The sequence below is a fragment of the Prinia subflava genome, chromosome 4 (assembly GCF_021018805.1).
Source record: "Prinia subflava isolate CZ2003 ecotype Zambia chromosome 4, Cam_Psub_1.2, whole genome shotgun sequence".
Lineage (NCBI taxonomy): Eukaryota > Metazoa > Chordata > Aves > Passeriformes > Cisticolidae > Prinia > Prinia subflava.
In genome coordinates, this window is record NC_086250.1 from 71,380,024 (window position 1) to 71,392,074 (window position 12,051).

Genomic DNA, 12,051 nt, shown 5'->3' on the forward strand with positions numbered 1-12,051 from the left:
GGCTGCTCAAAAGCAGGATCTAAATGAAGATAACCAACCTCCCCTGCCATGGCTCACTGCCCGCTCCTGGTGATTGGGAGCAAAGCGATTCCCCCAAGGCCACGCTGGGAAATGACCCAGGTCTGTTGAGAGCTTGCTCCTAACCCAGGACTGCTCTGCCTCTGAAGCCAGTCCACACATCACTGCTGATGAACATTAATGATTTTACCCTCCTTTAATTCTTTATTAATAGACTCTTTCTTAGCTGGTCCATTATTTCATGAGGATCAAGGTCAGGCTGCCATAATTATCCAAGCGCCACATTTATCCTTTTTAAATAGAGACACAACATTAGCTTTCTTCCAGCCCTTTGCTGCTTTGACACACTCTCAGAAGGAGAAGTAATGATCCAGAGAGCAGGAGCCTTCTGGTCACTGGATTAGGGGAGTGGACTAGTGACAAAAATAGTTGATGGTTTTGTCTGAGGTCCATCTGCTCGCTGGAAAGTGGCTACTGGGGACATGTGAGCAGCATCAGTCCTGATGCTTCCTGAGCTTGGAAATCATAAATAATATGAATATGTGCATTGAGGAAGGTGGCGTGTGTGCAAGAGACAAGAAAACTGTGTATTTACTTGGGCAATCTCTCTTTTGTTAAAGGGAAAACCTAGTTAAGTAGGAGAGCTCTTCTGAACAACTCACACAGCAGAACTTCACACAGGCAAAGCTGTGGAAGGCACGGAGCAGAGCACAGGCAGCTCATGAAACAGTAATTAATTCCTTCTCTGATTATGGCTATATAAATCTGCACCCTTCCCAGCCAGCCTTCTGTCCTTCTATAAGGAGTTCTATCAGAAGTTCACAAGAACTTCCGTGTATGATCCTGCCCGTGGCAGAGGGGTTGGAATTAGAGGATTTTTAAGGTCCTTTCCAACCCAAATCACTCTGGTTCTATGATAATGACATTGACCTGCCACTCCTCAACATTAAGTTCATCATTAACCAGTGCCAAGAAACGGGTTTGGCACACATAAGGGACATTATCCAACTAAGAATTCCTCAGAAGTGGAAGGCATGCCCATGACAACACTCTCCATGGGGATTTCTGGGGTCTAACAATGGTTGAGCCCAAGCTGTAGCACTTTCTTCCTAAGAGGACTGAAAGTCCATTTCTCCTCTTGATGCCTTAAGTTTTAGCTTTCATGTTTTTCAGATTCTGTGCTGCTTAGGTGCAGTTCTGAGCCTCAGATTAAGAGTTAGTAAGCTCTCTTTACAGAGCAGGGAGACAAAACAAATCCTTTCCTGCTGAGGACCAAGAACAACTTTCAGGCCCAAAAGCACAAACAATGCTGGGCTGAAGGGAGGAACAAGAAGGATGGGACCCCACAACCTGAAGCTGTAATTGGACAATTAAACCCCAATATGCAAATGGACCAAAACTTATAAAAATGTAAGATCTTGTGACAGGGAGGTCATTTTGTGACCATTCTTGGTCCACCCAGGGTGCAGCCTTGGTCAGGTTCCTGTCCTGCCCAAGGTGTATCCTGAAAGGCCTTTCAATAAATATCTACTTTATTCTCCAGCTCTGTCAGCCTCTGTTTCAGGCCAGCCTTCCAAGGCATCACTCTAAAGCTGTGCCTTTTTACAGGGTCAGTGGGAACCTGAGAACTGCAGACTCTCTGGAACTTTGAGAGCTCCAGACTTTGGCCCAACGAGGCCAAGAATGGTCAGGGGGTTTGGAGGTGAATTTGGAGGAGGCAGAGGAACAGGTGGGCTGGAGGTTGCACAGAGGTCACATTGATGCAAACCCATTTCCTTTGGAAACCAGGACAGAAGCCCAGGGAGTCATCATAGTTTGGCTTCCACAGTGGGAAGGTCGGGACCACGATATCACAGCTCTTATCATCCTCTCCCTCCCCGAGATCCACAGCAGCATGAGATAACACCCAAGCCAAAGCAAATGGACTCATGCTCAAAGACCAGGCAGGGAAGGAGGCTGTGGGCTCCTGGAGATGCCCCAAGAGGGGCAGGACACACATTCCAGCCTCACCTCTTATCTGCAACCTCAACATCATGAGAATGTTTCTCCTTGGCCAGGCCCCAAAGTAGTGACTGCAGCTGATGCTGCAATGGAGAAAAGCAAATTCTTTTGGCTTCCAAGCCAAGACATCACCCTGGGCTGTCTGAATGGGGAATTTCCTTCCTCCCTCAGACTGTGGGGTGCCACAGGAGCAGTCTTGACATCCAGAGACATCCAGAGTGCTAGAAAACCCTGTAGCCACTTGAGGCATTAAAATAGCACTGCACTGAGCTGGGCTTTCAAAACAACATAAGCTCTTCCCGGTGTTTTTTCGAGGATGTTGTGTTGGCGGGGACAGATGAACATTACCCTGCTGCATTCTGAGATCACTCTGTCCTGTGGGACAGATAATCCTGCATGACAAAGATGAGCAGCCCGAATGTTATGAAAAACAGCAGGGACACAGCAGTGAGTGTCAGATGTTTCTTGTATCTCTCATTCCGACCAAGCTCCTCGAAATCACACGAGCAGGTCCTTGATTAGTCACTCACAAGGTGAGGCTGAGCTCTGAGTAAACAAGATGTGCATTAAGGTGGGATGTAGTGCTCTCAGAAAAGCCTTTTCCCATCATTGCTCAGTTTCTGTGGTGGTTTGTTTGGAGGTCTCAATGAGGGGAGAAAGGATGGAGCTGTTGTGCACCAGGACAGATTTCCTGAAGATCCACCACCATAATTATCAGAAATAGATTAGATATTAGATAGATGAGATATATATTAAGAAGAAATTATGTATTCTGTGGGTGGTGAGGCCCTGGCACAGGTTGCCCACAGAAGCTGTGGCTGCCCCTGGATCCCTGGAAGTGTCCAAGACCAGGCTGAACAAGGCTTGGAGACACCTGGGATAGTGGGAGGTGTCCCTGCACATGGCAGGGGGTTGGAATGAGATTATCTTCATGGTCCTTTTCAACCCAAACCAGTCTATGATTCTATGAATTAATAGATCTCTGAAACCCTGCTGAAAGTTACTCAGAAATGGAACAAATTACCAGCCTTTTCCCCTGCCAGCTGGATGACTGCAGGGCAGGAAGGCTCAGAGATGGCAAAAGATACCCAAAAATAACAGAAGCAGCTTCTTCACACTTTTCTTCTTCTTCTTCACCTCAGTGCAAGTCACCCCGACTGGCAAACAACAGCAAATGATCAAATTTGTTTGTGCGTGCTCAAAGGCTTCTCATGAGCAGCCCCCACTGTGAGATCACAGCTCCAGGAACTCAGGATGGTACAAGCACCCATTAGCTGGAAGTGCTTACCCAAATCAGAAGGTGTGAGGGAGCCAGGGGCACGGCAAGGTCAACGTGTCCAGGCCTACTCAGAGTTAAAAATACAACTCTCATCTGCTGAAATCAAACCTGTGGCCCTGACACTGGCCCTGAGCAGCGTTGTCGTGCTCTAACAAGATTCCCTGAACAAGGGGAGCTTTTTGTCCAGCCTCCAATTTCTGTGTTTAATTTCCTCCCACCATTATCTGAAGCACCCCCTGTGAAGAGGATGTACCCACTGCAGGACACATCTCCTTTTCTGGGAAATTGCTGTAATGATGGATGGGGGCTGAAATGCCACAGCCTGAAATGCCAAACCACCAGGACTTCCCAAGGCACAGCTGGATCCAAACCATCAGCTGCAGCCTCCTCCTGGGATCACCCCTGCCCTCCCTGGACATGATGCAGAGCACACTGAACTCCATCACAAGTGCTTGGAAACCCTTCCAAGAGTGAAACAGATGCTGAACACCAACCCCCTGTGCTGCAGGTGCCACGGAATGTGTGCAGACCTTACCTGCATGGGGCAGCTGCCTGCAGTTGCCATAGAAACTCCACCTCACCCCTCCCCTTAATGACAGACAGGTGCCAGGTAAAGGAAGGGATAATTGACAAGCCAGGAAAGGGTTTGGAGCTTTGGGATTGGCCTCGCTGGAGCTGTCACTGCAGCCCCTGGGAAGGGAGAGGTGTGTTCATTTGAGCAGGGATGGGTTTTCTCCTCTCCCCGTGCTGAGGCTCCCAGCAGTCGCCTCTCTAGATGGGTTAAGTGAAGCTGGAAAGAGGAGAGGGATGAAAACCGAGCAGTTGCCACAGCAACAGCTGAAGATGCATCACCACAAGGGGTTTTTGATGGAAGGGAGAAAGGAGTTGGCCACGCTCACCCCATGGCCCAGCAGGTCCTGTGTCCCCTCCCCAGTGCAGCCACCCAGTTCACTGGGGTGCATTTGGGGAGCAGCTGGGTGCTGTCATTTCCTTGTGCACCTCGAAAAGAGGACAAAACAGGACATTTGGAGGGCCTGGAAACCTGTCAGGGGTTTGGAGACCTTGGGGCAAAGTCCTCTCCGAGTCTGAGAGGGAGCAGCAAGATGGGGAAGGCTGAGCTTAAAACAAAGTCCATGATGAGGAGACATGGACATTAGACAAATAAATTGGGGTGGGATGGGATGGGATGGGATGGGATGGGACGGAATAGAATAGAATAGAATAGAATAGAATAGAATAGAATAGAATAGAATAGAATAGAATAGAATAGAATAGAATAGAATAGAATAGAATAGAATAGAATAGAATAGAATAGAATAGAATAGAATAGAATAACTTTCCAGTTCAAAGGGACCTAGTAGAGCAGAATAGAATAAAATACTGTATTTTCAGTTCAAAAGGACCTACAACCACCATCCTGCCCAACTTCCTGACCACTTGAGGACTAACAAAAATTTAAAGCCAGTTATTAAGGACATTATCCAAATGCCTCTTAGATGCCTATCAGTTCAAGCACCATCTCCCTCCACCTTCTTTTTCCCCCCTTCCTTCCCACCCCATTTCCCAACAAACACCTTCTCAAGAAGGACCAGCAGCCAGGCAGAGCTAAAACAGTGTACTAGTGATGGAGGCCACCAGGTTTGGCACCAGGTTTGGCACCAGGTTTGGCACCAGGCAGGAGCAAAGCTGTGCTCTGCTCCCTGGCAGCTGCTCGCCAGCACGCGGCTCCCCATCGCTCCTGACAATTGAATATTTGAAGCAGTTGTTCCCTTTATGTGGGCTTTGCTGTCATTAGCATGTACAACTCAACATAAAACACCTCGGTGCAAGATCTTTTCTTCTCTTCCCTTTTTAGGCAGCAGATGAAAACCCTTTTAATGAAAGGCTTGTTTGGGGGAGGAAGGAAAAACACATGTCGGCTGAGCATGTGGGAAAGATGAAAACCTCCTTCAAGGTAATTAAATGATTATGTATCTGTTAAACCTGGTGAATAACAGATTTGTTATCTTGGCTTGCTTTTGGCTTGTGTCATTTTTCCCCTTCTTTCTCCCCTGCACAAAGCTAAAATCCTTGCGAGGCCTGGAACAAGATAATGTTCATCTTAGAGTAAAAGGCACAAATAAAAGATTTATTCTTTTATCCCATCAACTCAAGCAGGCTATCCCAGCATCCCATCCTTGTACAGAAACACTGACATGAAAACTACTCCCTGGATCAGAGCAGGTCTGAATGGAGACAAGCCAGATGAGGCAATCAGCATTGGGTAATTAATACCAGGAGATAAGTGTTGTTTCTACAGCCCCAGTCCACTGGAGACCATCAGATCCATTGTTTTACCCCTCTTGCCTCAGTTTCCCCCCAGTTCTGGTTGACTGTCTTGCCCATTTACACAAAGAAGTGGCTGAGCTCTCTTGCCTGGGGACTGCGTCAGGTAAGGGTTGATTTCAGAGGGGGAACCTGCAATGCAATGATTTGTGCTCAGACTCTGAGCCTGCACTCTAATTTTAACTCTGGTCAGCAGCAGATGTCAAAAGAGACAGGATGACAAAGAAAAACCCAAAAAATTCCACTCCCTTCTATCACTGAGACTAATTCTCTCCACTTTTGCCATCAGCTCTTTGGGAAAAAAACAACAACAGCAGCAACAACAATCCACTCCAGTATTAAAATGTCCTTTTTCCCCTCATGCTTTCCCTTCCTGCCTCAGTAACAATAACATCAGCTCCCCTTTCTAAAGCAAGAAGTCACTCAGTATATTTCAAGCAACTGGACCTGGCTTTCAAAAACCTGCTGTAAAGAGAAATTACACGCCAAGGTGAAGTATTCCTTCCACAAATCATCTGGGGACATCATGAACCCTCTGTGATTAAGATCAGTGCCATAATCATAAATACTCTTGCTTTATGACTAAGCTGGAGCTCTTCACTGGAGCAAACATGGGCTTTCCCAAAGCTCCCAGAGCGGCTGATCCAGAGCTGATACAGACAGAACTGATTCACCTGACAAGTGGCAGGTGAGAAAGCTTTATCTCAGTGCTGCTGGTGAGGGAACAGACACTTTCTGTCCTTTTTCCTTCTCTGGTTGTTTTGCCATTCCCAGCCTGGGGCTGGCTGATCCCAGCCATCCACGAGGCAGTTCAAAGGCTGCCCTTGGATGGCAGGTAACAGCATTTTCTGGACAATTTCTCATTGTCCAGAAAAACTTTTTTCAACCAAAGTCCTTCTGCTGTCCCTCCGGACCAGTCTCACATCCCTCCAGCATCCGGCACTAATCACACTACAAGGAAATACAACCAAAAACCCCAAGATCCTCTCAGAGAACATGAATAAGTCCTAAATAAAAGGCTGAGCCTGTAGGAGTCCAGAAACTTGTGAGGCATCCTAAGGAAATGATGGAGTCAGGAAATTCTCTGTTAAAGCAGGTAGAAAAGAGGAAAAGCAAACTCTAATGGCAAAAAAAGCCCCCCAGAATAGAGCTGTCTCCTAAAGAGGACATCTTTCAGAAAAAGAGCTAGAAGAGAGGTGATAAAGCTAAAAACAGGCAGGGTTTGATGAATTCCTGCCTCCTCCCCAGTTCTCCAGAGTAACACCTTGGAGAGGATGAAGTAAAGAGCTGTGGCTGTGCCATCCCCTGTCCCTTCCCTGGGAAACTGGGATAATTCTCATGGTCTCCTTTCTGGTGGATCAGGAGATCCACAGAGGTTTGTAGGTGTCTCACTTTGGGCAGGGGACTGGAGGAGAGGAGAGGTGGGAGCTGGGAAGGTGAGTGCTGTGCTTGGTCATGAGGCACACCAGAGGAGAGCAGGGGTGGTGGTGGTAACATTGCACGGTGGAAAACTGAGAATAAAAGTGTCCCAGGAGATCCCACTCAGCAAGAAAATGGGGTTCCTACAGTGCCTGGAGTGGGAGGGACAGAAACCTGTCCCCAGCACGGCTGACCAAAGTGTGACAAGAATTTGGAATAACCCTGGGCTGCCTTTCCTCACCCCTTCACCACCAAGCTCAGGGCATCAAACCCTCCAGCTCCTCAGCACATTTCCCAGTGGTTTTACAGAAAATCCTGAATCTTGGTAGTTGGAGGACTCATGAGTATTTATGGTTTCTCCCAGTGCCAGAGCAGGTCAGGACATCTGACGTGGGACATCTCAACCAGCACAAATGTGACAGCTCAACCAGCACTTACAGAAGGGGTGGGAGGGAATGGTGATGTCACAGGAGTGTAAAGAAACTGCATGTGGGATCAGGAGGAATTAAGTGATTTCCTATTTGCATTCTCCTGGCCTGCAAAGGCTCCTTGGTTACAACACCAGCCAGGCAGAATTTGTCTGTATTATGTATTTGTATTTCTCTGTATTGTACTGAATCTCTGTATTAGGACCCAAGCTCCAGTTCAACTCTGTCAGTGGCAATCTGGGGCACTTGGATGCATTTTTCATTAGGCACCAAACCCACAAGGCCCCACAGATGCTCCAAACACAGCTGGGATCTACTGACCCATGGCCAAAACCCCAAATCCTCCCCAGGTAGGGGTAGGTAACCACCTTCTCTCCTGGAGGAGATGCACGAGCAGTGTGTCCCATCCCTCCCAGACCTTTGGTGCCAGGAGTTTGTGGTGGCTTTCCAAGGTCACACAATCCCTGTGGTGTGAGGGAGGGAGGGACCAGGATCCTGGGGTCTGGCAGAGCAGAGGGGAGAGGAGATCCCTGCAGAGGAGGGAAAGGGTGGGACTGGAGGTGGAGAAGGGTTTCTGGACTGACGAGGTGACATCAGCCAGACGTATGACACATTCCCTGTTGGAGTATGAATTCCCCCAGGGTCAAATCCATACAGGCCCAGGAATGCTCAGAAATATGAGGATTGAATTATAACCTCCAGAAAAAACTGTAATACATAACTCTGCCCAGACGTGAAGTAGAAATGCAAGTTTAGTTTTAAATAAATAGAGATTTTTTAAAGTGCCTTAAACAAATAAGAGCCTGTGTCAGTAAGTAAGAAAAATACCTAGTTTATAGTTCAGTAACATTGCCTTATGCAAAGTTAGTTAAATTCTAGTCATGACAAAAATAATGTAGCCTTGCTGAACATTCCTAGATAGAACAGATAGAGCCATATGTGTAGAATTTGTGTAAGGATTTAAAAAGATTAATGCAATCAATATGAGCTTAGGATAGGTCTGACGCTATCGTAAGAAATTTGTGTTTAAACCTGATTGGCTAAAAATAGAATAAAATGCACTACTACTACTGCATTTGAGAATGACACACGCACGGAGACTCACAAAAAACACCAATGCTGCTGTTTCTGCTACTGATAAGACACTCACAGGACACATTCTGCAGGTCCTGTCACTGCTGCTTCTGTTTGGGACATCAAGACCACGTTAGAGGCTTTCTGCTCACTGGCTCGGACTGCAACAACTCCGCCTGCACGAGGCTGATTTAGCCATGCAATAAAGAACTTTACCTCCACAACTACCCATCGCCACAGTCTTCAGTGAAGACACCCCCAAAACTTGACAGCCTGTGCCCCTGCCTACCTCGGGCATCTTGACTCGTCCCTCCTGGAAGGAGCAGGAGCTGGGGTCGTGGGTGCAGACGTGGCGGTACTTGCACCAGTGGCAGCGGTAAGGGCTCTCCACGCACGACAGGCACCTGGAACAGAGGCACACAGCAGTCACTTGGCCAGCTGGGTCCCCGTGGGGCCTTCAGGTTTTTATTTTTTTTTAATATTTTTATTTAAGTTTTCTGTTTTTCAGATCCTGCACTGCCTCAGTGTGTGACTCTGAACTCCGTACAGAGGGTTTGTGAGCTCTCCTCACAGTTTGGTCAGACAGAACAATCCTTCAGAGAGCCAAGGACACCTCACAGCCTCAGGCCTGGAAAGTGTCAACAAAAGTGAATTGGGAGGAGCAAACTGGGGGAATGGGACTTCATTACCTGAAGCTGTAATTGGGCAATTAACCCCTGATATGCAAATAGATATCTGCAAATAATATCTGTCCCAAAAACTCGTGCCCATGGTCCATCCTGGGTGCAGCCCTGCCAGGCTCTTGCACTGCCCAGGGTGCATCTATTTAATAAGATACAATAAAAATTATATATATATATAATTATATATACTTTTATATAAATATATAATAATAAAGGCCTTTAATAAATGCCTGTTTTATTCTCTAACTCTGTCCAGCCTCTGTTCTAGGTAGCCAGTCCAATACATCACAAACAGCCTTTCCCAGAGGGAAGTACAGCCTGGAAAACATTGGTTTTGCAGGAGGACACGGGTTTTGCACTCACCCAACACCAGCTGGATTTGCTCTGGCCTGAGCTGGTTGTCACTGGCATCTCAAATGTCTCATACGATTAAATAATTTAGATTGCGTTCATATCATTGCAAATAGAGGAATAATAAATATTTATTGTGTTTTGGCTGCCCTGGGCAACCAAACAATCCTGTCTGGTTAATTTTCCCACACATGACACAGAGGCCAGAGACAAACTGGGATGTACCAAAGGCAGAAAACCAAAGAGGAAGCAGGGAATTTTCTCCCCCCGTGTCCTACAGGTTTACTGGTGCGAGTTCTGATCAGGGTGATGAAGTTCCTGCAAATATTTTAACCCATATTCTTCATCTCAGAAGAGAAATAAAGACTACTGGAGCAGGTACCTGGGAAGCAGAGGGCATATTTAGGGCATCACCTACTCTGGGTGCAGGAAAGAGCCGTTCCCTCCATCTTACAAGGTTTTGCTCTCCTGTGCCCCAGGGGCTGTGCAGATCAGAGCTGCAAACACCTCCCCTGGCTGTGCTACAGCACTGACTTGGACCTACATCACACTTCCCTTTAAATTCAATGTGATGTCTGCTCAGCAGCGACCAAACCCAGCTCTCTGCACAATCCTGGTCATTCACACTCTGGAGATCTTCATGGCAAAGACCTGGAGGGGCTGGAGTGTGTCCAGTGGAGCTGGGAAGGGTCTGGAGACCCAGGAGGGGCTGAGGGAGCTGGGAAAGGGGCTCAGCCTGGAGAAAAGGAGGCTCAGGGGGACCTTGTGGTTCTGCACAGCTCCTGACAGGAGGGGACAGCCGGGGGGGTCGGGCTCTCATCTCAGGTAACAAGTGCCAAAATGAGAGGAAATTTCCTCAAGCTGTGCCAGGGGAGGTTTAGATTGGATATTAGGATTTTTTTTTCATGGAAAGGGTTGTAAAACACTGGAACAGGCTGCCCAGGGCAGTGGTGGAGTCACCATCCCTGGAAGTGTTAACAAGCATTGAGGGACAAGGTTTAATGGTGACCATGGGGGTGGTGCTGGTGGGCTTGGACTTGGTGATCTCAGAGGGTTTTTCCAGCCTTTTCAATTTTATGATTCTGTGCAGCTGCAGTACCTGGAGGGTACCTTGAGGAGACTTCAGGGAAGTAAAATTTCCTGGTCCTTATATGCCCCTGGGGTTTTAATGGGCAGGAGAGAAAAGCTCCAGAGCTCCTGTGTGAGCCCAACAGGCAGACACACCCCGTCTCCCCTGTCTCTGTGAAATCTTGCTCAACCCCAATCCACTCTCAGCTCTGGTACAGCAACTTATTCTTCAAATTGGTAACAAGTACTTGCTCTGATACATCGAATTAAAAATGGATAGCGTATTATAGTTTGTCAAGTAAGAAACCAAAACATGCCATAAATATTTAACAGCACCATCTCTCCTGCTCTCTCCCCCCACCAACACTTGCTTTCTGACACTGTTTGTCAAAGCAGCAGGAACATGGAAATAGGATTTGCCTTTCCCTGTGAATTGCTGAGCCGCAGTAATTATCTGCTTTTGGCACTTCTGACGGCTCAGTGGTGGGGACAGGGATGCTCAGCCTCGCTCAGGGGTGCATCAGCCTGCTGCAAGGGCATCTTCCTGCAGGGATCTCTGGGTTTGCTCCACTGGGGCAGCTCCTGAGCAGTGAAAGCCCCAGGGAAATGGGGTGCAAGGCAGGGAAGGCGCTCACATTGTGAGCAACCTGGTCTGGAGGGATCAGCTGGGTTCATTGCGTATCCTGCAGGAACCACAAGCTTTATTTTTCCAGGCTGGAGGGTCCAAGGCTATGTTGACCACCTGAGGCAGGCCACTGGTGGGACTGGCAGCGTGGATGAGGGTTGGAGGTGCATATGAGGAGCCAAACATCCACAAAAGAATGAGTAATAAGAAGATAAGGGAAGGGCACAACTCCGTTCTGCCTCAATTACACAGAAAATTGCTCCTAATTTGATGTTCTGCCTGCAGAAAAAGTGGTCCCCACACTCTGAGTCATCTCAGGAGGGACCCACCATTCTGACCACCACTCAAGTGACCCCAGCCCCTGGTCACCTCCACCCTTTAACATCTTCCTGAGGGCCACGTGCCCAAAGGAAATGAACATACGAGTTGTGGACGCTGCAGTTGTAGAAGACGAAGCTGGTGCTGGCAAAGGTCATCCCCGTCTCCTTGGACTTGAGCTGGAGCTGGACAATGTGATGGTCACCTGGGGGGAAAACAGGCACGTCAGGGTGTGACTGCTGTGTTAGCCCGGTCTGAACCTGGAGCTGCCCTGCAGCACCTTGGCTGGGCTGCCCTCAGCAGATGTAAAAAATGCTATAAAATCCTTCCAGAGCCCAGTTCTCCCACAGCTACAGCCCCAACTCTCACGGGGTGATGGAGTATGTCTTTACCACTGGAAATTATTGTGCTTGGGAGCACAGGCTGGACTGGAGGGTGACAACAGGTCTAATTTCAAAATTG

General features: G+C 47.9%; 1 protein-coding gene across 1 annotated transcript in view; it reads right to left on the bottom strand.

The window, feature by feature from the left end:
* PLXNA4 (plexin A4) overlaps positions 1 to 12,051 on the bottom strand; it is a 445,535-nt gene that overhangs the window by 96,695 nt on the left and 336,789 nt on the right. The window contains exons 8-9 of the mRNA XM_063397126.1: positions 11,695 to 11,794; positions 8,834 to 8,948 (exon numbers count right to left, since the gene is read on the bottom strand). Coding sequence (XP_063253196.1) covers positions 8,834 to 8,948; positions 11,695 to 11,794 — 215 coding nt within the window. The remainder of the gene's footprint in view (positions 1 to 8,833; positions 8,949 to 11,694; positions 11,795 to 12,051) is intronic.